At 47.6% G+C, this 24,509-nt stretch overlaps 1 protein-coding gene across 1 annotated transcript; it reads right to left on the reverse strand.

The window, feature by feature from the left end:
* Positions 1 to 12,455: 12,455 nt before the first annotated feature.
* On the reverse strand, positions 12,456 to 18,782 carry LOC135397459 (uncharacterized). Its single transcript, XM_064629066.1, has 2 exons — positions 18,577 to 18,782; positions 12,456 to 13,722 (listed from the first exon to the last, which is right to left on the reverse strand). The coding sequence occupies exons 1-2, from the start codon at positions 18,584 to 18,586 to the stop codon at positions 13,235 to 13,237; spliced, it is 498 nt and encodes a 165-aa protein (XP_064485136.1). The 5' UTR covers positions 18,587 to 18,782; the 3' UTR covers positions 12,456 to 13,234.
* Positions 18,783 to 24,509: the final 5,727 nt, after the last annotated feature.

The raw sequence follows: 24,509 nt of genomic DNA on the forward strand, positions 1-24,509 counted from the left end.
GCGGCTACTGACAACTCGTGTAGGAGCTTCCTATCGGTGCAGTCCCGGAAATTTGCGATGGCACCTTGTACTCCTTATTTTAATACAGGGTGAAACGCACGGCCGATGTTTAAACTGAAGCGCCGATAACGTGCCTAAGAATTCGATTTATTCCAGTTTAACTGCGCAGTCTCCAACCATGGATAGAAACATCCTTGAAACGTTTCCCTATATAATAAAATTGTATATCAGTCGGAGGTCCAGCAATGCTGGTGCCTATAGAATACGCATGGGGAGATCCCGCGTTTGGTATGGAAATCGATCATACGTTAGTGCCATACAGGAATTTCGATATCATAAAGCTGCTGAGCTTCTGGGAGCACAAGAAGAGAGATGCTACGTTCTCAGCAATTAAGTTTATTGTGAGTTGTGCTACTGAGAAAGTGTACCAGGCGTGTGCGTGCTAGGTGCTGCGTTGCATTGTCGCTGACAGGATCAGATGTAGTTGTGTCGGAGTGGGGATGGGTTGCGTTAAAGGTGCGTGGAGTGGCTCAAAAAAATACATATATACATATGTAAGGAGGAGTAGAAATGAGGATTACAAGCCCTGGGACACATGTTCGCACAAAAAGTACGAGTGCAGCGCGCAGTCCTGGTGCTCAAGAGAGCTTTAAATCCCGCGTGTCACAAAAAAGCTTCCCTCGGGTGACAGTCTGCGACGTCTGGTCATTCGCCCAATAGTGAGACGCGCGCCTTCTTTTTCTTTCCTTTAATGCGATAGCATTATTGGGCTTAGCTCGGACGATAGATGGCGCCACGGGAACCCTGGGCGCAGAAAAGTTTGTGGCAGGGTATTCAACGTCACTCCTCCCCTTTTACCGTATACAGCTCGCGTGCAGAGGGTCGCTTAAGGCTTGATGAGTGCCAAGTAAAGCACAGCAACGAGCGTGTGTTGCTAGGTGAGGTTATCACGAGGCAGCCGCGGGCATTGGAATGCTACGTTATATTATATCTTGCAAGCGAGACTACAAAGGCGGGAGAGCGACGTCTTGCTCCCTCGTGGCGTGGGCCTGCAGACATGAACAAACGGTCGTTTTCGGACTTCCCATGTTGGTGGCCGTTGTCTACGCGTTGCAGTAAATCCAATTAGGCATGTCGTCATCCCCACAGGTTTCCGTGAGTGCTTCAGAACTTTAAAATCAATGGCTTTCGAAATACGTATTTCAGCACTCATAAACTGTTACTATGCATATGCTAAACCAGTGTACAAAAGAGACAAACAAGTTATCCTCTAATTCGAGCCAGTGGATCTTATTTCTTCATGCCAAACCCCCATAGCGCGTTATCCTCTCTAGCATTACATCATAACTCATACTCATTGCAGTTCTGCTTCTACATTTGGTCCTTATCTGCAAACCATTCCGCGCAATTTAAAATTATCTCCGCATTTTCTCAGCAGTTCAGCAGTTTCTATCGTATTACTCCTCGTTGCATCAGCGTTCCGTGTCTGACACAGAGCGGTCGGCCGGTCGCCTGGCGCCTAGCTCCCTCGTTGTAGCAGACGGTTCTCGGCAGCCAATGATAGATAGCTCGGATAATCTGACGTCACAACACGCCAGAAGGAGCTGGGAGAGATAGTCGCGTTCTTGTAAACTAATTTTCCCAGGAAGTGCGGGCTTTCCCAAGGGGAACGTTTTGCGTGATAGTTCCTGAAGGCAGTATGTTAATAGCACGCGGGAAAAAAAAAATAATGTTACAGGCATGCTCATTTAAGGTCACATCTTAGGTTACTCGTTATTGGGACGGAGTAGCAAAATTCGTCGGGTGAGTCAACTTCCTCCTTTTTTTATTTCCTATCCAATTCGTCGGCGTTACAGGAGCGCGTCGAAGCAGTTGTGGACCGCAGGTCCAGTTCGTCCCAGGGCTTTTGTCGTAGTGCAGAACGGGAACATTGCACATGTGCAATGTTTCTGCAGAAACAGCGGAAACGTTGTTTCTTACACGGCCTTTACCTGACGCTCACAATGTGGAGGTGGTTAGGGAAAAGTACCGCAGTTATTTGCAGAATTTGCTAGTTAATCTTAACATGGACGGCGTTTGGACAATGGACTGTGATATATGCACATATATGCATTGGAAAATTCTTGAAATTCTCTACTTGAATTACATGCAACGCCAACGGTATCGACGGCCTTTTGAAACACTTTGATTGCACGTTTGTTGCTGTTAGCGACCTCAGTCGCTCATGTGACAGTGCGTCATGTTACTGTTTCATTAGCCCGCCATAGTTTCGTCTACAACACTCTTCATATGTGCTTCAGATTCACGCGGCCACGAGCGCGATGCCAGCGTCATCTTTATGGGAGACCTCAAACGAGTAGCTGTGCTCGTTGCGTAGAGAGGGGGACACAAACTTTGCGCGGCTTTGCGTGCACACGTGCGGCTCTTGCATGGTTGTGTTTAATTCAAGAACAGCACACTAGGCGTTTTGAAGGCGCGCTGCAATTTTGTTCAACATATTATAATATGCGCATAACATTGTCATGGGCGATAATGACATGAACGTCTGCTACGTTTTTTTTATTCCGTGTTAGCGCCGCGATGCAACTGTGGCTATGAGCGGCGTCCAGACGTGGACAGGTGGAGAGAGGACAGCAGGAAGGAGTTGGGGGCAGGGGGTTAGTATGCGTCCTGGGCCGACTTCAGGGGGAATTGTGCCGACATTCGTCTGTAAAGTCTTCGGAAAACCCAGGGAAAACCTCAGACAGCAGGTAGATAGCCGGTAATGGATTCGAACTCGTGTCACCTCCCAGTCTCTGCGTGGAAAGCGATCATCCTAACCACTATGCCACGGGAGCTGGTGTCTGCTACGTACCGGATGACTCCCCCAAACAGACGTTTTTCGTTATATTTGTACAGGACATATGGTAGTAGTTGTTGCTGTCGCAGCAAGAAAGTACGTGCATTTACGAAAAGGAAGACGGGACTGTGCTAAATGAGGTGTAGTCCTCCAAGACACTGTCATCCTGAAAAAAATGTGTAACTGTCACACCCGCAGGTGCGAGGTTTAGACCCCCGGTGAGGCTGTGAGATCCCCGAACGACAATAGGGTGGAACGGCTGATCACCTGATCAGTGAATAGGCCAGTCACACACTCGTTCAGGTAACCTATAAACCAGCGGCATGGCCGAGCGGGTTAAGGTGTCCCGCTCGTTGGTGGTAGCCAAGGTCGTGCTGAAGACTGGGAGGTGGTGGGTTCGAATCCTACCACCGGCTGCGCTGTCTGAGGTTTCCCCTGGGTTTCCCGAAGACTTTCCAGACGAATGTCGGCACAATTCCCCCTGAAGTCGGCCCAGGACGCATACTAACCCCCCTGTCCCCAACTCCTTCCTGCTGTCCTCTCTCCCTCTGTCCACATCTGCACGCCGTTCATAGGCACAGTTGCTTCGTGGCCCTAACACGAAATCAAAAAAGGTAACATAATTTATGTGACGCTAAAACGCTTGATAACACGGATACTAAATTTCGAACAACAGCAATATGTGGCGGTGAGAGCAACGGATAAATTAACATCGAACATGCGGTTAATGGGGAGTTGAATCTTGGGGTTGTGGTGGCAGGGGTCTCTCGTCATGGTGGAGAGCGATGGAACTGATGATAGTACAAGATATTGTCCACACAAGACAAATTATGAAGCGATCCCGTCCCAAGCAGCACAATGTACTGGAAGTCGAGTGCAATAGGGGTGGACGGGTAGGTGGCAGGCCTTGAACAGACTCGTGAAACTAAAGAACATTGATAAGACGCATGCCGTCCACCCCTATTGCACTCGACTTTCAGTACATTGTGCTGCTTGGGGTAGTTGAGATAGAGAGTTGATACTGATGCGCAGTCACGAGGCCCCGGAAACGCCACTGAGATGCACGACTTGTCCTGAAGCTGGCCTGATACCATCTGCTTACAGATCATTGTTGTGTCGCGTTTCCGGACTATAGAACACACCCCTCCATAAATCTGTCGTCCGTCTCGAACCCTCGCAAGTGCGCGACATTCCTACGTCTGACTGCGGGTCAAGGTACTCGAAGGCCCGAAATTCGGAACGTACACAGCAGGGGAAAAAAGAACGCATGTAAAAATGGCGGCAAACATAGTACAAGCCATTCGCGCAATTTCTTGCCCGTGCTGACGTGCCGGACACATGTTTTTTTAGCGATCGCGGGAAAAAGAACTGCCATATACTCGTGTGTGGTGTTGCCCTTTATTCGAGGTCTGTGACAGTAACAGGGTACCTCTCGAAGTGAAGAGTTTGGTCCAAAAGAGTTTGGTTGATAGTGCCCTTAGTGATACCAGGGCTCACAAACATAGTGTACGAAACATCTGTACGAAAGCATCAGTTTTGATCAACACGTTACCGCATGGAGCAATCTGGTACAATAACACGGAATGACTGCATGTATGGCATGTAGAATTATATGCAGTATAAGGCACCACTTGAGTTTTGTCATGAGAGACGAGAAGCAATCATGAGAGCCCGTGTGGGGCCAGGGCTAAGTCGAACGACTGGGGGCAGCAGAACAAGAGGAATACTCCATGTAAAACTTCATGGAGAGTATGACCATCAGCATGGACTGCATCTTCAAGCAGCCTAGGCCAGACCTTTTAGCCTGACAAAGGTTCTGGGTTCCTGGCCTGTGATCAAGCATCTCTAAGTCCTGCAGGCTTTTGTTCAGGTTTTTTGCAGACAGCAAGTCAGTGGATTTACTATGACTATACATGTGACTTCTGGGGTCCCCGTGTCCACCTTTCTGTTGTTTGATCTAGAACTAGCCCTATTCATTAACTAAATACTTTTTGAAGGTTATGAGTAAAACTAACACGTCTCTCGAGCTCTAGAGGACACTAGTCCAGTGGGACTATGACCTGTAATCAGTGTACACTGGATTACAATATCTCCAGTGTCAGTTCCACTTGTCCCAGTGAAACTCCAGTGCGGCCAGTAACCAGTGTAGACTGGTTTCCAGTGTACCCCGTGAAAATCCAGTGTATCCAGTGACCAGTATCAACTGGTTTCCAGTATTGCCAGTCTGAGTTCCAGTCTTTTCCAATCTGTCCAGTAGCATTTCCAGTCTGACCAGTGGAATTTCCAGCCTGCCCAGGAACATTTCCAGTTTAAATCTTACTGGTTCTTTCAACAGGGTGACGTTTACATCGAGCGGTCTGCGTGCCAAAACGGCGGCAAGTTGCTCAAACAAGCAAAAACGCGAGCCCAGTCACTCGGAGATCTGTCTTTGGAGGGCAAGCGGGTCCTGGTCACGCGCTGTGGCAAATGGCCACAAGCACTGGGGCAGCGACAGTAGTCCAGGCAGTCAATGTTTACAACAGTCCGAACAGAAGAGAACAGTTATTGTTGGAGTATAGAGAGTTCGCACTGTGTCCTGTGCGGCACTCTGGGGGAGGCATGCTGTGCGTTGCTAGGGTGAAGACTGTTGGTCAGCAGACGTATTGGCTAGGAGGATTCCTGAAGACCGGCGCGATCCGGGCGACCTCTTTTGCAAGTCGGTCAGCTTGTTCGTTTTTCGGCACGCCTTTGTTTTTGTTTTTTAATTCCATGTTAGCGCCACGAAGGAACAGTGGCTATGAGCGGCGTACAGACGGGGACCGATGTAATGAGGGCAGCAGGAAGGAGTGGGGGACAGGGGGGACGCCTTTGTGTGACGGTAGCCACTGGAGCAAAATGGAGCACTGGAACGATGGACATTTTGGGCATGCCAGGAACTTCGACCTGATAATTTATGTCCATGATGCTCCATGGAGGCGTCCTGTGTGGGGGGGGGGGGGGGAGGTCTGACTGACAGGATATCGACGGTTCGCAGCGCGGCTGCAGAGCAACACTGTGTACGGTCCTTAGTCTTCGAAGCAGTGATTTTCCTCCGTCCGTTTGATGGAGCCGTGCTATTTGTAGTATTTAGACGTTGCTGAGTTGCAGTGGAAGAGAGGGAGCTTCAGCAAAGACGGAGACGTTGCGAGCTGAGGGCATGATCCCGATGGCGCTCCTCAATCCACGACGATGTAACTGCTCCAAAGTCTCCGTGACAGATGGACTGGGATTTGCAATGGGCGAGTCCGTACAGAATTTTTGCTACTGTTGTTGCTTGGTTTATTGAAAGAACGGTCCGTATTGGGCAGCCGGAGGCTCGGCATCCCAGGCGGCGAACAAGGTTGAGGGACGTCTGACATTGCATCTCGACGTCCTTCACATAGGAAGTCAAGACAGCCGACTGTCAATAGCTAGACCTAGGAACCTCTGTGTTCTGACCTTGCCTAAGAGCGTCCCTTGCAGTGTAACCGGCTTCAGATGCGACGAGGCGCCCGGACCAAGAAGGTTTGTTTTCTTTGAGAGGGATAGACCATGTTAGCAGACATAACTGTCAACAGCTTCGACACCCTCCTGGATGTCATTTCTGAGCGCGCTGGGCTTCTTCCAGTTTGCCCAGATACAAATGTAATCGGCGTACACCGAACTCCTCAGCGTGAAGACGCTATCGGGAGTGCACCAGGTATACCTACCTCGACTAGATTGAAAAAGTGGGGACTAAGTAAGCTCCTTGGGTATGTCCCACGCTCTGACGTCTAGGCGAACTCAGGGCGTTACCGAAGCGCACTCTGAAGGTTGGGTTGGATAGGAGACCGCGTAAGTATATGAAAGTAGCCGCATTGTTCGTTATGCCGCGCGCTTCAAGACCATGCATGACCGATGACACCGTGGCATTGTCGAATGCGCTCTTGATGTCAAAGAAGACAGCTGCTGTTTTCCATTTGCTCTTACAGGCTTCCTCAACGTCGGAAAAAGTCTAGTAAGGTGTCAAGACAACTTAGATGCCACCTGAAACCTGTCAGGGTGTGGCACGGCAGACGTTTCTTCCAACAACCAGCATAAGCGTCTGTGAAGCATCCTTTCGGTGCGCCTCGATCTGAGTAGCGGAAGGAAGAGGCAAGCTACAAGGGAAGAAGCTTTTAAGGAGAGAGCTGATCAAAGGCTAAGGCAGAATAGTATTCGCCGAACAAGCGCAGGGCTTCTTCTTCTTCCCACGGAGAATGGCTAAGTCCCATCTTCGTCCTCTTCTCCAGAGAGAATGTCCATGGCGATCGGGTCGCCCAACGATGACGATAACGCTGATATCCCTACGGTCATAACACAATGCATGAGGTGAGGGAGATACGGCCATATGACAGGCCAAACATGTCAACAAAGGATTCGGCTATGAGTCAAACGTGGTATCCTTTGCCACTGCAAGTGCTTGGAAGGGGCTGGGTGGGTTGCCGAGTCCCATCATGGAGTTCGCAACACGCTAGACTTTCCTTGCCGGGGAATGATGGTTTCGCGACGCCGAAAACGATTTCCATTGCTCACAAGGGGGGGGGGGGGGGGGGGGGCGTCGGACAACAGCGGATATGCGTCGATTTTGGGTAAGACGTTCATGGGTGTACTGTTTTTGGAGGACCCGCTGGACACGTTGTCTGGCTGCACATAGACGAAGGTATTTGAGGTCTGGCTTCGGTACCCCTCACGGGACACACGGAGCACCGCACGGGGCGACCGGAAAGGGTTCCAGTTTGTGACAGCGCACTTTCGTTTCAGCTTACTTTGTTTGCAGGCTTGGGTGATTTCGATAGCGGAATGATGGCTTCCCCTGGAGTCAAAACCAACCGCCCAGTGCGTAAGGATGTCAGGCGTGTGAGCGTGAGGTCAATGGCGATAGTGTGTTGCGGCTGGTAATGTGTATGTTCTCACGTGTTTGCAATGAGAAGATCTATGGCACCCAAAAAATCGACAATGAGTTGACCGCGCTGGTCGATCCTGCCCGGTCCCCACATGTGGTGATGGGTGTTGACGTCACCGCAGACGAGAAGGGGGTCAGGGAACGCTTCTTTGGCCTTCTTCAGAAAATTTGGATGCAAAACCGTATCTGATCTGTGAGGCCTGACGCAAGCGCAGAGGATGTTGAGAACGTGCTTGCCCGCAGTTGCATTTTCACAACTGCAAACATGGCGGCCGTTTAGTACAGGTGGGATGTGGATAGCTGGTGTTGAGGTAAGTGTTCTTCTACGAACAAAACAACGGAGCCATGCTCAAAGTGAGGTGTGGAAGGACAGGTGTACTTCACATAACCAGAAGCACGTGGCCATCTGGGAGGTTAGCTGCTTGAAAGGCTAGGATACTGTATCGTGTTTTCCGAAGTCGTTGTGCTAGTTCGCGGATCCTCGCGCGAAGCCCAGTACAATTCCACTGCAGAATTCTGTAAAAATTGTTCATGGGAAAATCGAGGATCTGAGGGGACGCCCTAAATCAGGCGCTCTATGAAATGGTTAAGTGGAGCCGTTATGCACCAAGGAAGCTCGTCACGACATATTGGAGAGGCCGGAGCAATCTCAGAAAGGAACGGAGGCCATCTGGAAGCCATGAACAGTCGAGGAGCGCGTTCAAGGCAGCAAAGACCAAGCTGACGATGAAGCGAAGTAGTGGCGAGACAGACTGTGCTGAAGGCCTATCCTCAGACATAATATTGCTTTTACTTTCCGCAGTTGCAGTGACAGCGGGCAAGCTTCGTTCAGGTTTGGGGGCCGGGGTGTTGCACCCTATAGTTGGAGGCTTCTCTGGCCTATACTTGCATTGCCATGCGATCTGATGAGTGGGCTTGCATTCCACGCATTCTCCTATCGTCGTAGGAGAGTCTCCTATCATCCTATATTGTCGTAGGCTTGGGTTCTGCTGGCTTTGGTCGGCAGGTCGTGGGCTTGGGTTGAGCCATTGGTTCATCCTAAGTTGTAGGACAACTAACGGCGTTGCCCGTGCCCCTTTTCTGGCCTAACTGCGTTGCCCGTGCCCGACGCCGCAGCTGTAATATCTCTGTGTATGTGTAACTTTTTATCAAGGTGGTATTGATGCCCCGCTGTTTCTCTTTGACGGCTAGCGCAAGTTTTGTCGAGAGCTGAGTGTTCTTCGCCGCAGTTGACACAGTTAAGGGTCTGTTGCGTGCAGGCCTTGGTTTCATGGTCTCCCGTGCATTACAAACATGCCTTCGTACGGGAACATGTCGCACTCACGTAGCCGTAACTGCCACATCTGTGGCATTGGTTTGGTTTCGTCTTGTAGGGGGTAACGGGAAACTTCATTTGCCCTACGTGGACCTTAGAGGGCAATGGCACGCGTACGAGGTCCACCTCCACCTGTTCGCTCTGCGGTACTAGTTTTGACTCCCCTTCACGTGTTGGATGTCCTTACACATTTCGGCGAGGAAAGACAGCGAGTAACAACGCTGGCAGAATGAAATGCAAGTGACAGCAGCCTATCGTCAGTTAGAATGGTGAAAGATCGGCCTTCCGGTGATCGGCAAAGATCGGTAGGAAATGTCGAAAGTGTCGCACGCCATAGTACTCGAATAGCAGTCGTCGCCCGAAAGTTCATCACTTCTTCTCAGTCGGCATTACGTTATATGCACTGTTAAAACAGAACTTCACCACATGGCACGCTCCTAGCCAACCATCATTCCGAATGATATCATTCTGTGTCCTATTAGTTGAAAATGGCAGGAGGCGCCTATCTTGGACATATTATACATGTCCCAGATAGGCGGCTCCCCCTGTTTTGAACAAATCAGGGCACAGAATGATGTCATTCGGAATGGTGGTTGGCTAGAAGCGTGCTATCTGGTGAAGTTCTGACGATGCCCACTTGAGTGCGGCCAACAACGGCAAGCTACTTCGACCCCCCCCCCCCCCCCCCTCTGTTTTAACATGCAGACCCTTGAGCTTCTTCATCGCGCCGGCATAAGAACTGTGCTTGTTCTACCTACCTTTTCTGGCGTCACCTAAATGTACAGCCTGGAAGCTAAGGAAAAGCCCGTCAGTGTCCATTCGGAGTTCAAAGGGTTCCGGTCCTTGGATAACGCGGCAATATCTAGCAGCAAGCATTCCCTCTTCACCGACCTCGAACAAAGGACACACACATCCCTAGGGCGCCTGGCTAGTATGTTCGCCGCCAGCTCTCTGGTCAACAGTGGGGCCCTACCTCTGCTCCCAGCTAGTCTACCTACGCTGTCATGGCGTGAGTTTGTGTCCGCTACAACGCTTCACATCCCAGGTTTACGGAAGAAGAGTGAGTCCAGCCCCCTGGTGGCCAGAATGGCGGCAGAAAGCCTGATGTCTGACATCTACTGCTCGCATACTCTGGTGTTCATAGATGGCTTCTACGACTGCCGAACTACTGGCTCTTCTACACGCAGCTGCTGCGGTCCAAGTGACAGGAATAGTTAAGGCCGTTTTACTTACGGACTCAAGAAGTGCCCTGTGTAACGTGATGAACCCTATGTGCGGTAGCATCCTAGCCCGCTGCATAAGAAGGTCGTGCGCCCGGCATAAGCTAATCGGAGGGGATCTTACTTTTCAGTGGATCCCGTCTCATGTCGGCATCAGAGGCAACGAACGAGCGGACCAGCTAGCATCCTCAGCACACCTCAGCTACAGCCCTTCCTTACCAATTCCAGCCGACACCGTCAGGCACATGGCCGTTAAACAGCTAGTTGAAGTGCATCATCTTGGTATCATGCAAAATCACCGACCCCCTCTTCCCATGAAAGGCCTTCCCCGAGTTATAGACAATGCTCCATAGGCTACGCACGGGATCTGCGTTCACCAACTCGCAGCTGTTCAAGATTGGCTTCATAGGGAGGATGCCAGCTGCGCTCACTGTCATCATTCGGAAACCATCGAACATATCCTGACAGAATGCCGCGCATACAACACTATCCGGGAAACCCGCCTTGCACACTCTAGGTCTGGCATAGTGGCGGACATCCTATTCCCCGAAGGTTCTTATGCAGAACGAACTACCAAAACCCGCAACCTCGTGCGTTTTCGCCAGGAAACGGGCCTTGTGCAAAGTCCCTTCGAGTGCACCTCTCATCCACAGTGCACTTCAGTCTCATCAGTGTCATTCATGCTGCCCATACCTCACCTTGAACCCTTCACCCCCCCCCTTTTTTTGTTTTTTTGTTTTGCTATAGTCGTCACGATGCCCACTCGTGTAAGCCAACAACGGCAAGCTATTCCGGCATCACCCCCCCCCCCCCCCTCTGTTTTAACAGTGTATGAGTATCTGCTCTTCCAGGACAGCGCCGACAGCTGCCCCATAATAACTGTTGGGGCACGACGTGCTTCGAGTGGTGCAGCAAGGTCCAAGCTGCAAGATCGGCCTTGTTCGTGATGCAGGCTGATTCGTCATCCAGGGCATGTGTCTGGAATTTGACTTTGACTGGGTGAGTACGGCTTCCAGGGGGCACAGCGTGGCGGGGCACTGCGGAATGAAACGCCGCTAATAATTGATGAGCCCGAGGAATCGCTGAAGTTTGAGTCGGGATGGAGGCTGCGGAAACTTGGTAATGGCCTCAACTTTGGAAGAAACGGGGAAAGATGTTCGTGGACGCCGTTCGAAGATACGTCAGTGCGCCTTCGTGTACCACATAGCCACCCGACTGCTGCTCGTCTGAGCTCAGAACCCAACAGTCCGTTTTATTCTCCAAGCAGAAACACAATTTGAGCTCCGCGGAGTCATGCACGTTGCATGCAACGGTGTGTTGTAGATGTACAGTCACCTGCGATTGCCTGATATGTTGTAGACTGTAGTTACCACCTACATTAGAACCCTGCAATAGGCGGAAGTCGGAGATTATGGAACGCACCCCTACGTGGGACCTGAAGCGGCTACAATCGGCTAATGGCAGGAAAACATGGTCTGTGATATTAACCGCATTCTAGCGGTACAAATGTACTGGAATAGCCCGTTCCACTTGTGGAGCCACAATTTCCATATTATTTTTCTTTCAACCCAATCCACTGCAGTGGTGGTGTCAGGCCTACCATGCGAACCATAGAAGCACGACTTGAAGATCTTGCCTCGTTCTCCCACGAGTACATTTTTACTTGGACTGTTCTTACAAACGTTGCCACGTTGCCAGATTCGGATGATACGTCGGAACATTCTGCCACAAAGAAAGCGCCCCGGCAATGGGCGATGTAACTTTGGCGGATGTAACTGAGCTTGTGCTCCACTGACCCAGAGCGAAGACAGGAGGGCAATATTTTTAATTTCTGTCGTGCGTCTCAGCAGATGATCGACACAACAATGTTCAAAAGGTTTTATGGAGCTGAGAGAAAATCGAGTGCGAGAACATTCACACAGACACAAGAGAAGAAGGGGACAAGGACAGGCACTCTTTTGTGTGTGTGAATGTTTTTGCACTCGATTTCCTCTCAGTATGTACCAACAAGCCGAACGAATAGTTTAATAATTAAAAATTATCATCAAACTATTATTTAATTATTAAGCTATTCTTTCGGCCTGAAGAAGCTGAAAGAATAGTTATTCATTTATGCGACTGGCGTGCAGCAAATGGAATACTGTATTGATGGTGGGGAGCTGAAGTGCAGTAATTCCAGATGCTACTTTAGGATATTATTGTCCAGTAGATTATAAGATTTTAGGGTGAGAATATCGGACACCTGTCTTCAACACCGCAACATAGCCTGCTGATGATGAAACACAGGACAACCCACAAGAGCATTGTGCCCGCTATATAGTCAACTAAAATTAGAACATCATGACTCAGAGCAGATCATTTTCCTGCAACATTTTCGGCACCACTGCAGCTGTGAAAGAAAAAAGAACGCAGAAGGATCTTGTTCTCGTTACTCCTCCTGCCCTTTTTTATGCCCAGACAAAAACAATTTATTATCTTCTGTCATTTAAAGCTGATGCCAATGCGACCCGAAGTTGCTGAATTGTGATTGCCCACAGATTCGTGTTTGGAAATGCCTACCTTCCCCAAATTTTTAGATCACTTTTATTTGTATAATATCGACAGACATAAAAACTTTCAGTGTACACCGGTGTTTCACACCGTACACCCGTCTGAGCATTTGGGAATATCAGTTCATAAATCAGGTGAAATCACCACAAAGATGCGACAGTTAGCTCTGCCCCTGGAGCAATGAAAGCCTGCATGATGAACTGCAGGAAGGGTCCGAAAAGCGAATACAGGACTCAGTATGCCATTTCTATGAGGCCGTGACACATCAATTCATCGTAGCCTATAGATCCATGAAGCTTGCTGGGTGTGCACGGGGACCAACGGTCATGTGAGGAATGAAACGACATGGCACAGCGCGCGAGCTCCGGAGCTCAAGATGCGGCAGGTTACTAGAGGTGAATACTATAGCCATTTTCGCACAGCTTGGGTGATGGTGGCTTCTTCTCTGGTTTGACTTCTATGACAACGTTTCCTTTTTCATCCGCTGGATGTACTACAGAACGGCATTTTGATGATAGGGCTGACATGATAGCTGACGCGAGCGAAGAGGCTACCAGCGGCTCTTGACTGGAAGGTGTAGTGCCTGGTACCGTTACTACCACCTTTGGGATGTCTTTCGCGTCTGTCGTCTTCGGTGCTGCTTGGGTGTCAGGAGCCGGTGCTGAGGGAGCTGGACTCGGTGCAGACGCAGCTGCTTTCTGTTCGTTGGCTTTCTTTTGCTCGGCGGCCTTTTTCTGCTCGGCTTTCTTTTTCGTAGCAAGCTTCAACTTTTCTTCCGTAACGCAGCATGCGTAGAAGAAGACAAATATTCCGATCACGATAAACACGACGATAATGGCGATGACGAATGCCGTCTCGCTGTCCATTGCTCTTCTTGCTGTGAGAAGAAAAGCAAAACCGACTAAGAATACATGAAATTCCTGAAAATTTCGATCAATATGAAATTAGGGTGATAAGTCAGCATCTCCTGGCATTTGGTGTGTGTCTGTGGAATGTGCTGCGAAAAAGTTTTGGCGGCCCTTATTTCGTTTATCTCCTTATCCTTATCTTCGTTCCATGTACCTGTGCATGTTTGTTTCGTGTTTCTCTGTATTTTCTTTTCATTCCAAATGCTTTCCTAACTTGCCGAATGAAATGTTCCACAGCGTTTGTACTACCTGACAATCACAGATAATCTCATTATCGATGCCCCATGTCCAGTTTTCTTAAAACTGCTTTTTCTCTTCTTTTCCAGTTGCCTATAACGTAATATTTCTTGGGACGGTGTTAGTATGCATTGCACTGTGTCTGAATTATCCCGCATATCTGAAATGTTATCAACAACACTATACGGACGTGCCTTCGTAACAGATCTCCACTGAAAAAAATAAAATGCTGATTGGTGCGACATTTTGGATGCGTACCATGAGGACCTTGCGCTTTAGCAGCGGTTTGTTTATACAAAGGCATCCTGACTAAGCGCTTTCTGTTTTATAAGCGGCCTGGAGCTATATTGATAAGGTGAAAGAAAACAATGGCCGGACGCGGCGAACATTTCTGTCAGCACCCTGTTGCAGTCCTCTACGCAGTTTCAACTACCGAAAACAGAGGTTTCTCCTCAGCTAGCTAGAAATGCTCGCTCGTTGCAATGTGATTGGTGGTTCATTCAGCAAAACTGAATGAAAGCTAATTATCAAATAGGTCCCAACGTCACAAATAGTCTAATACTCTAATGCATGGGTACCTTTTGTACGAAAATAAATTTTGCGCAGCGAGAATGAAACACACAAAGACCAGACTTGTGACACAAAGTATCGTCTCTTTTCTTCGCGTACGTGCGTGTGCATCTGAGTGGTAAAGCTCCTTCCCAGTGCTGCAAGTGATGTAGAATTTGGCCCTAACAGCACAACGTACTGAAAGTCCCACATAGAGGACTATTTCAGGATTCTCTTACGTGTCCGTCTTCGTTCTTTTTATCTCTCTCCAGATTTCTACATCGGTTCCAAGATATAAAAATATAATATCTTAAAGTGTTACAGTTCGTACTAGAAGTATCTCTTTGATTGGACACGTGGATCAAGTTATTAGTTAGCATTCATGACCTTGAAATGCATGCATTCTATGTGCCGAACGCAGCGCCGCCTGGTTAGTGCAACAGGCCTATAAGGCCTCTTGCACTAACCAGGCGGCGCCGCGATTTCCCGACACATGCGCCACGGGCGCGCAGACACGAATAACTTCCTAGTTCTTCGGCGGTCGGTCGTGCCGGGCCTGATGTGATTTCTCCGTGTAAGACCTTTCTGCCATTTTTACTGATGTGCAGTACTGTACAAAATAAATCATATACTAGTCAACAGACATTTCTTTGATGATGTGAAGTGTAAGTTAGCTAGAACACGACAGCAATTATGTGTCCTATTCACACGTGAGAAGGTACTGTAAAGCAGTAGACAAGCATGATATGCCGGTGATCTGACTAGAGACTTTGTTGCTTCTCAATACCATATGCGGAACCATACGACCGACAACGCGCTATAAATATTTATAATGTGCCATGAAATATGCGGCGTAGTGAAGCGGTGCGACGCCTGATGTCAAACAACCCCCTGTACAGCGGGCAACACTGAAAATTGGTATTACACACTATTACATCGGAACTTCGTTATTTTAGTAACCATATTATTACTTTCCCTGTTTACCTATGCATTCTGAAGCCCCTGTTAACAGTGTTTTTTGCGAAGTAACCCAGCGCTGGCCGCTGTTCGATGGAGGCTCTCCCTACTTCTCTGCTGCGCCTGCACGCTCCTTCTGTTCGCGGCCTCTTTCGAACGAACAAACTCTCTCTGTGAACCTCTGTGAACAAACAAGTCACGACGCTGTCTGGCTTCTTGAACGTCTGACACAATTTTTTCAACGGCTCAGCATTTCATTTCAGTTCGCTTATCCGTTTATCCTCAGATGTGGATCGTTGTGGATTGCAGGGGTGGATTTTATGGTGGATTTTGGTGGATTGTTATGTCGGCCCAGTGTTATACGCATGCAATATGGTTGCCGCCGTATGTGGCGGGAGTACGGCTTCATTTCGAATACCTAGTACAGTGTTGCCCGTAATCTTTAATTGTAATTTTCTAATTAATTGCACCGTCGATTGGAATGAAACTTGCGCAGTTTTTGTCTTGGTGGCTTGGACTATCGAATAGCCACACTAAATGACATTTGATCGGTGCTGCTTTACAGTACCTTTAAAGTTACAGGTATTTTTCCGTTCAGGAGAACGTAAACTTTTACGCACTGAATGGCACGTTCGACAGGGTTGCGAACATGAGCAATGTAGTCATTATCTTACATCTGCTACTCTCAAAACTGCGCACTAGACATGAAATTGGGGGCATCAGCAGAATTGGATCTTTGTTCTCACTACGGCCTTGAATTCCAGAAAGCCCTTTATCAATCTGTACGAGGTCCCTCGGTGAAATCATCTTAGTAAGTTGCTGTGCTTTTTGTCTGTTCAAAGATTCACAACGCATGTGTCATCGTAAAACGTGAAAACTCGTTTCCGTCGTCTGTTATTCCAAAGCTAGAATCACGTTCTTTCACATATTTGTTGCCGAACTTGCTGTGTGCCAAATGACATGTGAAACGTCTTGTCTGAGTCCTAGATAAAGGTAGCTGGAGTCATTCCATTGATAATCTTGTAAACATTGATATCACACGGCGAACAGCACTAATCCAACGGTGGCTGCGACACCTTTCGCGTGGTTTGTTTGTAAGGCTGTAGAGACATGTTTTATCTTCTGAATTTCTGTACCTGTGGCTACAACCTAACAAGAATAACAACTAAATTTTAATATTGCGATGTTTTCGCTCTCGTGCACTTCTTCCCATTCGCAGGAAAATTACGCAAAAATGTACACATGGGAGACAGATGATGTGAGCATTTTTTGTGCTCTCATAACATTCCATTGCGCATCGTTATTCCTACGTGACCGTACATCTACGGTGCATGTTTGATAAATACGCTGTCAGAGTACATATACCTAACCATCTTTTATCACTCTGTGTTTAACGTTTCCTATTGGTTATTTCCCTGTTCTCTCATTTTCAGGTTTTTCGTGATAAGTTCAAATGCAGCAGCCTGCTCTATCCGTTTGCAAGTTCTAGCGCGCCAGTTTTATTTTTACATCGCTGGGCTACAAGATTCGGTGTTGAGCACGTTCGTTCCCACCGTCCATTTTCGTTTATGTACCGCCGCAAAACAGCCTTTTATTTTTCCATGCCTGCGCACAACTTTTATACAGCCCATTGACGATATTTTGCAAAGCTATCATTGAAAGTGAACCTAATGAAGGGTGCAGAATTGTCACGCGTGATAAATATTCCAGGCACCCGAACCGCCATGTCACATTTTAAATTGTCCTCAATGTAATCCCCCAATGTAATACCCCTGTCATACAGACTAGTTTACACTTTCACTTTCAACGAGTGATACTTGCACTTAGTGTCGTTCGTGGGCCGTCACACGACATGTTTCAGTGGCACTCGGCAGAAAGTGCACTAACGATTTAGTGAGTTTCCCAAACTCTTTTCGCTTCTCTTCGCTGGACCGAGTGCGTAGCATCGGCTTTGAGGTACAGGTAAAAATATTGAGAAAAAGCGAGGGACCCCGACAACCACAATATTTATTTGATTTTAGTACAGTGTGACATTGTGCCAAAAAAAAAACATGTCATTACTCTGGTTAACAGCCTGTGAAAACTTCACAGTCTCGGCGATCCGGCGTCGACCACTTTTGTTGTGGCACATGTTTGAGGCCAATTTGTTTAATGTTTTAAGAAGATTTGCAGGAAATGTTTCTAAATCAAAGAAAAACGTTCTCAGGAAGGCATTGTGGCGCACGCCTAAAAAATTTGCCGCCGTTTATTCTTATATCTGTCGTAATTGCCATCATAGCTTAGTGGCACTTACTTAAGCCGCGTAGCAAGCACGTAGTGAAAGTGACATTCGCTTGGTTAGAGTGCACTTTACGAAAATGACACTAAATTAACCCGTGGACAGAGGTATAAGAGACTACGTTTCTTAGTGTTGGTCAATGCCCACTGAGTGGCGTGCAGTGCACTACGTCGAAATACCATACCATAAGTATCACGCACCCGAATCAAAACGCCATCCCATTGGCATCGTATTACTGATTTCCAGCATATAACAAAACAAAATGTGTATTGCTACGTGCCCCTGTATTATTTATGCCTTGCAAATGGTGATCATAACGACTATTCGGTGCAATATTTAAATACAGGATACAGAGCATACATGGTTGCGTACAGGCTACTCTCATAACACTTCTATGCAGTGTCTAAAGGAGCACAATGCACTGAAAGTTGGAGTGCATGGGGCTGGCTGGTAGGCCAGTATGGTGCTTTCTTTCACGGAGCTACCCAAAGCAGCCTTGGTCTACCTGTCCACATCCCTATGCTCTTGAACTTTCAGTACACTGTGCTGCTTGGGTTGCGGAAGAGGAGGGGCCCGTGTTTATGGGGTATTTCCCCGCGTTCCCCGTTGAAGTCCATGTAGTTCTACACACACAGGCAACGAAAACACTCTGACAAAATACCCCTGTAAATGACAAACATGGCACACCCGGAGAGACGATAATGTCCACGCATGTACCATGTTTAGGCGTCTTTCCGTTTTTTTGGGGTTGTTGCCGTGACCATGACATGCCTGGCTAAGATGATACGAGAGATCCCCTTACCTGGATGCATGGCTGAATCTTGTAGTACCCGTTCCCGTATGATCCGTGCTGAGACAGGCGAGCAGTGCTATAGCGTCAAAACGCACTTGCATGCTTCTGTGCAGCTAAACGACTGCAGTGCACCTGAGCTGACGTCAACGGATGCGTCGAACTCAGCGCTTGTTCTCCTGTCAGAATTCCCGCACGTCGCATGACGGCTTCCTCCAGCCTTCACCTGCTTCTGTATCCGGCGTCTCTCTTTGGTTCCTCACAAACGACTGCAGTTATTCTGTGGCCGCTTAAGCACTGCTCGTCACTGAAAACTACGCTTCCTATACACCAGTGTTTTCAATGGGAAGCCTTGATGACGCGCCTCGTAGAAGCACATTATATGCGCTATTAGTGAGACGACACGCTATTCGCGGAAACGACTTCATGAGGCGCGAAGGATGGTTCCGGCGGGAGCCTCTTGGGCCTTCCCGGCATTTTTCATTGAGCGTATAGCAGCGGCCATTGAACGAATATGCTATGAAGGTTAAGTGAAAGAACGACATACGCATCAGTTGGTGGCTTCGGTCGAAAGTCATTCCTCGTAACGACACAAAATTGCTCGAGGGTCACGTATTTCTGACGTATGGCTCTTCACGCTAAGTGGGGCCTCATCTGTATTCTTTATCTTTTTTTTCTTTCTGTTATCATCATCGTCATCATAATATCTTATATATACACGCTTAGAAATGAACTTCACCGCATAGCACGCTCCTAGCCAACCATAATCTCGAATGATATCGTTATCAGCCCTGATTTGTTGAAAATGGGAGGCGCACGCCTTTTTTGTGACACTTATGCTGTTCATAATTGTCACAAAAAAGGCGTACGCCTCCCTTTTTCAACAAATCAGGGCAGACGACGATATCATTCGAGATGATAGTTGCTAGGACCGTGCTATGCGGTGAAGTTCATATTTTAAGAGTGTATGGCTAACATCGATTCATACTTGTCGATAAAACAAAAGTGCATTAATCTGGTAGTACATATTTGAGAAGTACCTTCTCTAGAACAAAGATGGTACACCTTATTATGTGTTTCCAGGGGTTCGGCCATAGTTACTAGTATATGGCTCGGTACTCACGTAAAAGGATGATCCACCTTCGCGGACAATTCGGTGATAAAAATCTTCAGAAAGTTGCTTAGACGACAACATATCGCTAAGGCCAAGCTTGCCTCGCGCTCATGTGACTTCAACAATAACGCTTATCGTACATCGTTTACTCGTGCTCGTGCATCGTCGTGTGTCGTCGCTTCAATCTCACCATAATTCATCCTCTCATATTAACCACTGTGAAGTGGGGTAGGGTCCTGTGGCTACCACGGGGAAACATCCCATGTCATCGTCACTTCTTCATTTATTGTTGTTGTTGTTGTTCGTGCATCGTACTCTCCAGCTCACCAACTTTCGTTTTTATTCGTATGCACCTGAAAAGTTACGTTATATCATACGGGGAGTAAATTGACTGTTGCGCAACGCCAGTTAGCGTTCATTGAAGCAAAAGCCTGAGGTGAAGTGAAGCCAAAATCTCCATTTTATTTTTTATTAAAACCAATCAACCAACGAACCTGAGGTCAGGAGCCGCCGATAGCAGTCCCTGTTTGAAATATCGGCGGCTCGCGAGCTGAGCCTTTTGCTTCAATATATACCTTCACCGCATCGCTGGGTTCCCCACTTTTCAGCGTCAGCTACCCATCAGTTATGCAAGACTCGCCGCTTTTAAATTTACATTCCCCTGTTGAGCAATGACATGGAAGAGGACGATAGCGCGACCCCTTGGCGTGCACTGCCATTCTGTTTTGTTAGTCAGTAAAAGTTTGAAGGCAGTTCGGCTCGGTCGTCTCTTCCCTTTCGTAACACCCCGATGTAGCAAGAAGCGTATCCAAGGGCCGACGTGATGGGCTTTCGGGTTTTTCGTTAGCCTTACGTAGACTTCGAGAGCAACCCAACAAAATGATGGTGTCCTGCACACTCGCGTGTGTTGAACGCCGAAATAGTTACATAGTACGTTACATAGTAAAGATGTACATCGTGCTGTTATTTCCAGTCCAAATCGCTCTTTTTCTTTGTTCTGTCTGAAGAAGATCGGTTATAGGGGTTAGGGGTGTGTTTCTGTGCGCATCCTCTGAGAAAAGCAGTATTCGAATGTGATATGTTGGTATTCTTAAAGAAGAGCTTTCTTCACATTCGACTCACTCAATTCTTACGATAATCATATAACACCACAAGGAATGCTAGTATAGAATATCTGAAATATATAATATATATCTATATAGATCGATATCTGAAACAATGCGTTTGATTCAGATGCATACAGGGTGTCCCAGAAAACGTGTCATTGAATTGTAATAAAAAAACTAGGCCACCTAGAATCATGCGGTCAACAGCATTTGTTCTTATTAGGTTTTTGCCACCTCCTAATGTGAATGTCATGTATTCCAAGTTTAATTATGTAAATATTTGCGAGCTGAACTCGGAAATTTGCTAAGTAAAGGGCACTTTTTTACCCCACCACTATGAAGAGCATGCCGAATTCACTCAAATTCATGATAATTCACAGTGATATTCACGAGCTATCGCATCAGAAAAAATAGCCGAATATCATGCTTTGCGAAGCACCGGACCATAGGGCGCGATGACTTTTTCAGCGCAATCGCTCTCAGAGCGACGAAAGGAGGTTCCGAAGCCAGCCCACAGAGTGATAGTAGAAAAAGTAACAGTTCCTAAAATTGGGAGAGGGAAAGCATTAGCCCAGCGAAAGTCAGACGTGATAAGCCGTGCCTGTTTTATCTCTTTCTGCGATATCAGGGAGGGCTGGGTTTCCAACCTCCTTTCGTCGGACTGACAAAGATTGCGCTGAAAAATTCATCATGCGCTATTCTGTGCGACCGCCGTAGACCATGATGTTCGGCTATTTTTTCCGATGGGATAGCTCCTGAATATCCCTGTCAATTATCATTAATTTGACTAAATTAGACACGCTCTTCACATTGGTGGGGTAAAAAAGTGACTTTTACTAGGCAAATTTCCGACTTAAGCTCGCAAAAATTTACATAATTAAACTTACGTTACACGACATTCACATGAGGAGGTGGCAAAAACCCAGTAAGAACAAATGCCATTGACCGCATGACTGTAGGTGGTGTAGTTTTTTTATTATAATTCAATGACACGTTTTCTGGGACACCCTGTATATGATCCAGTGAAACAAATACAGCTAGATAACAGATAAGCAAACAAGCAACTCTGTACCTCCCGTTGTTGCTCACCAACTTACACTGCAGCACCTTCACTCAGCATACTCTCAACGACTCCCTGTGTACACTGATGGATCAGTGTCTCAAGGCGGATCCACTGCAGCCTTTTATATGCCACATGAAAACCTTGAAGTGGCCCACAAGCTCCCCTACGAGACGTCATCTACTGAGTCCGAGCTCTTCGCCATACTGACCGCGTTGAACCACATAGCGGTATCACCGCCAGGCGCTTGGGTTGTGTTCACGGACAGTAAGGTGGCGCTAGAAGGTCTAGCAAATTATTGTTCCAGAACAATCGGCGGCCTAGACACCATGATAGTCGCAATACACAACAGACTTCTACCCTTTGGTCATAGCCTGTGTTTCCAATGGGTACCCAGTCACACCGGCCTGCACGGAAACACCCGTGCAGACGCCTTAGTACGTCGGGCACATGGGGACGGCACCTCCAATAACTGTCTCCTACCACTTTCAGCCTCATCGTGTCGATTACAAACACAGTGACCCCGTCGTAACGGCACTCGGCAGTTTCAAGAGGACGCTGTCCGACTGAACGACCATCTCCTGTCTATCGACCCGTCGATGGATTTCGTTCCCACACACCACTGCTCGCGTCAAGAACCGTCCATTCTACACCGATTACGCCTTAATACCGCCAGGACACCTCTACTTCTCTGTAAAATGGGTCTTCTCCAGTCGCCCAAATGCCCCACTTGCGCGGTTTAAGCTGATGTTCCACACCTTCTCCACGACTGCCACCCCTCGACACCCCTCGAGCCACGCTGACACGACGCCTACTCGAGCTGCGGTGCACGGACTTTTCTCTGGCCACTCTGCTCGGCCCAGTACGAGATCACACACAGCGGTCTGTGACCAAAGCAGTCCTGACTTCCTCGAGAGATTCGGGTCTTATGAACAGCCTGTGAACTCAGTCGTGCAATCGCATTCTTCTGTGCTCCACTCTCACCATCACGCATTAACCTCATGCTTTCCTTTTAAAGTCATCTTCTGTGATCCATCTCATCATTCTTTCACCGTTTGTCTTTTTGTCTTTAATCTGCCTCACCCTTCTATTTGTTAGTTTATCCTTTATTTCCTAATTCATTTTCTTTTTATTTATTTCTTAATTTTTCTTTCTTTATTTATCTCTTATTCCTTCCTATTTCTTTCTTTCTTTAATTATTTTCTTTTTTATTTATTTCTTATTTCTTAATTTTATTTATTTATTTAATTCTGGAATAGCAAGCCGACGTCCCGTTTGGCTGACCTTTCCTCCCTTTTTTTGCTTTCCTTCTCGTCTAATAAATATATCCCCCCCGAGGCGAGCTCTATTTAGGTACAAACACAACACATGGAGCCTCCAAGAGCTTAAGGGACAAAGTCAACAAGTAATTCACGAAAAAGCCCCTGGCGCTGGAGCTCACTGGTTTTTTCGTAAATTACTTCTTACTTGTTGGATAGTCTGTTCTTCCGCTCAGCGTGGCACGTGGGAACATTCGTGAACATACTTACTCTGTTGCAGGGCCTTCACAGTTCTTCAGCGTATGGTAACTGAACTGAAGCCAAAGGCAAGCTGACGTCCCGTTTGGCTGACCCTTCCTCCCCCTTTTTTTTTCTTTGTTCTAATAAATATATCCCCCCCCCCCAACTGCAGGTAAGGTAAACAGTATGCCACTTCCTACATGCAGCTTGTTTTCATTGCAGTATCGAGTACTGCACCTATGACGACACAGCGGCTGTCAAGTATATAGAAAGATTTCTCTGTTATCACAGCACTCTGAAGCCTGTGCACAGAACTCTGTCTGCCTTAAACTTCAGTTTCACCACCTTCTGCTGTCATGTGCAAAGCTGTACTTCCATAGTACTTCCATACAGTTCCACGTTCTTGCTCTCGGCACGTCCACTAGCGCAACTAAGGCTCCCCTAGCTGTCGCATGGTCACTAGCATCTGTCACAATGTCACTGACGGTCGCTTGACAATCTTTCTTGTGTCTTACACTTTTGATCATTCTTTGGCAGGAATGGGTTGTGATACCAGTAAAATTATTAAGGATATAGGAGGGCTGCATTGGCTCATCCTTTCTGTGCAGGTTTAGGCCCGAGAAACGTGCGGGAATACTTTTGAATTGACAGCTATAACTGCATGAGAAAACTTACTTCTGCTGTTTTTTTATCGGAATTCAAACACATTAGTGAGTTTTAGTGAATCGTACGCTATCGCCTTTGCGCACGCAAGGAACAGCGTGGTGGGTCTGCGCACTGCGCGAGGCTCTCTTTATGTTATGCGCGTGCGCAAGACCACTATCCCTTAAGTACGCAAATGCGATATAGGGTACGATGCACTAAAACTCGCTATTCATTAGGCACATTCGAAAGGTATTTACAGTAAACATTAGCAGGATAACATCGAACCATGGCATGCTTGAGCAGAACAGGCAGGCAGAGATTTGCGCAGGATTTTAACCTCTGCGGCGGTTACATCTCAATTTTGTAATTCCGTAGGTTGGGGGAGTGTGGCACCGTATCCACTGGCGTTTTCGGGCTCTTCTTTTCTTGTTTTTGTTTCTTTACATTTGGTAGTCATTTGTGACTTTTTTGCAGGTATTAGGGGGTTGTACGATCTTTGGGGGTGTAGAGGTATGGGGGGA

The sequence above is a fragment of the Ornithodoros turicata genome, chromosome 1 (genome assembly GCF_037126465.1).
Source record: "Ornithodoros turicata isolate Travis chromosome 1, ASM3712646v1, whole genome shotgun sequence".
NCBI lineage: Eukaryota > Metazoa > Arthropoda > Arachnida > Ixodida > Argasidae > Ornithodoros > Ornithodoros turicata.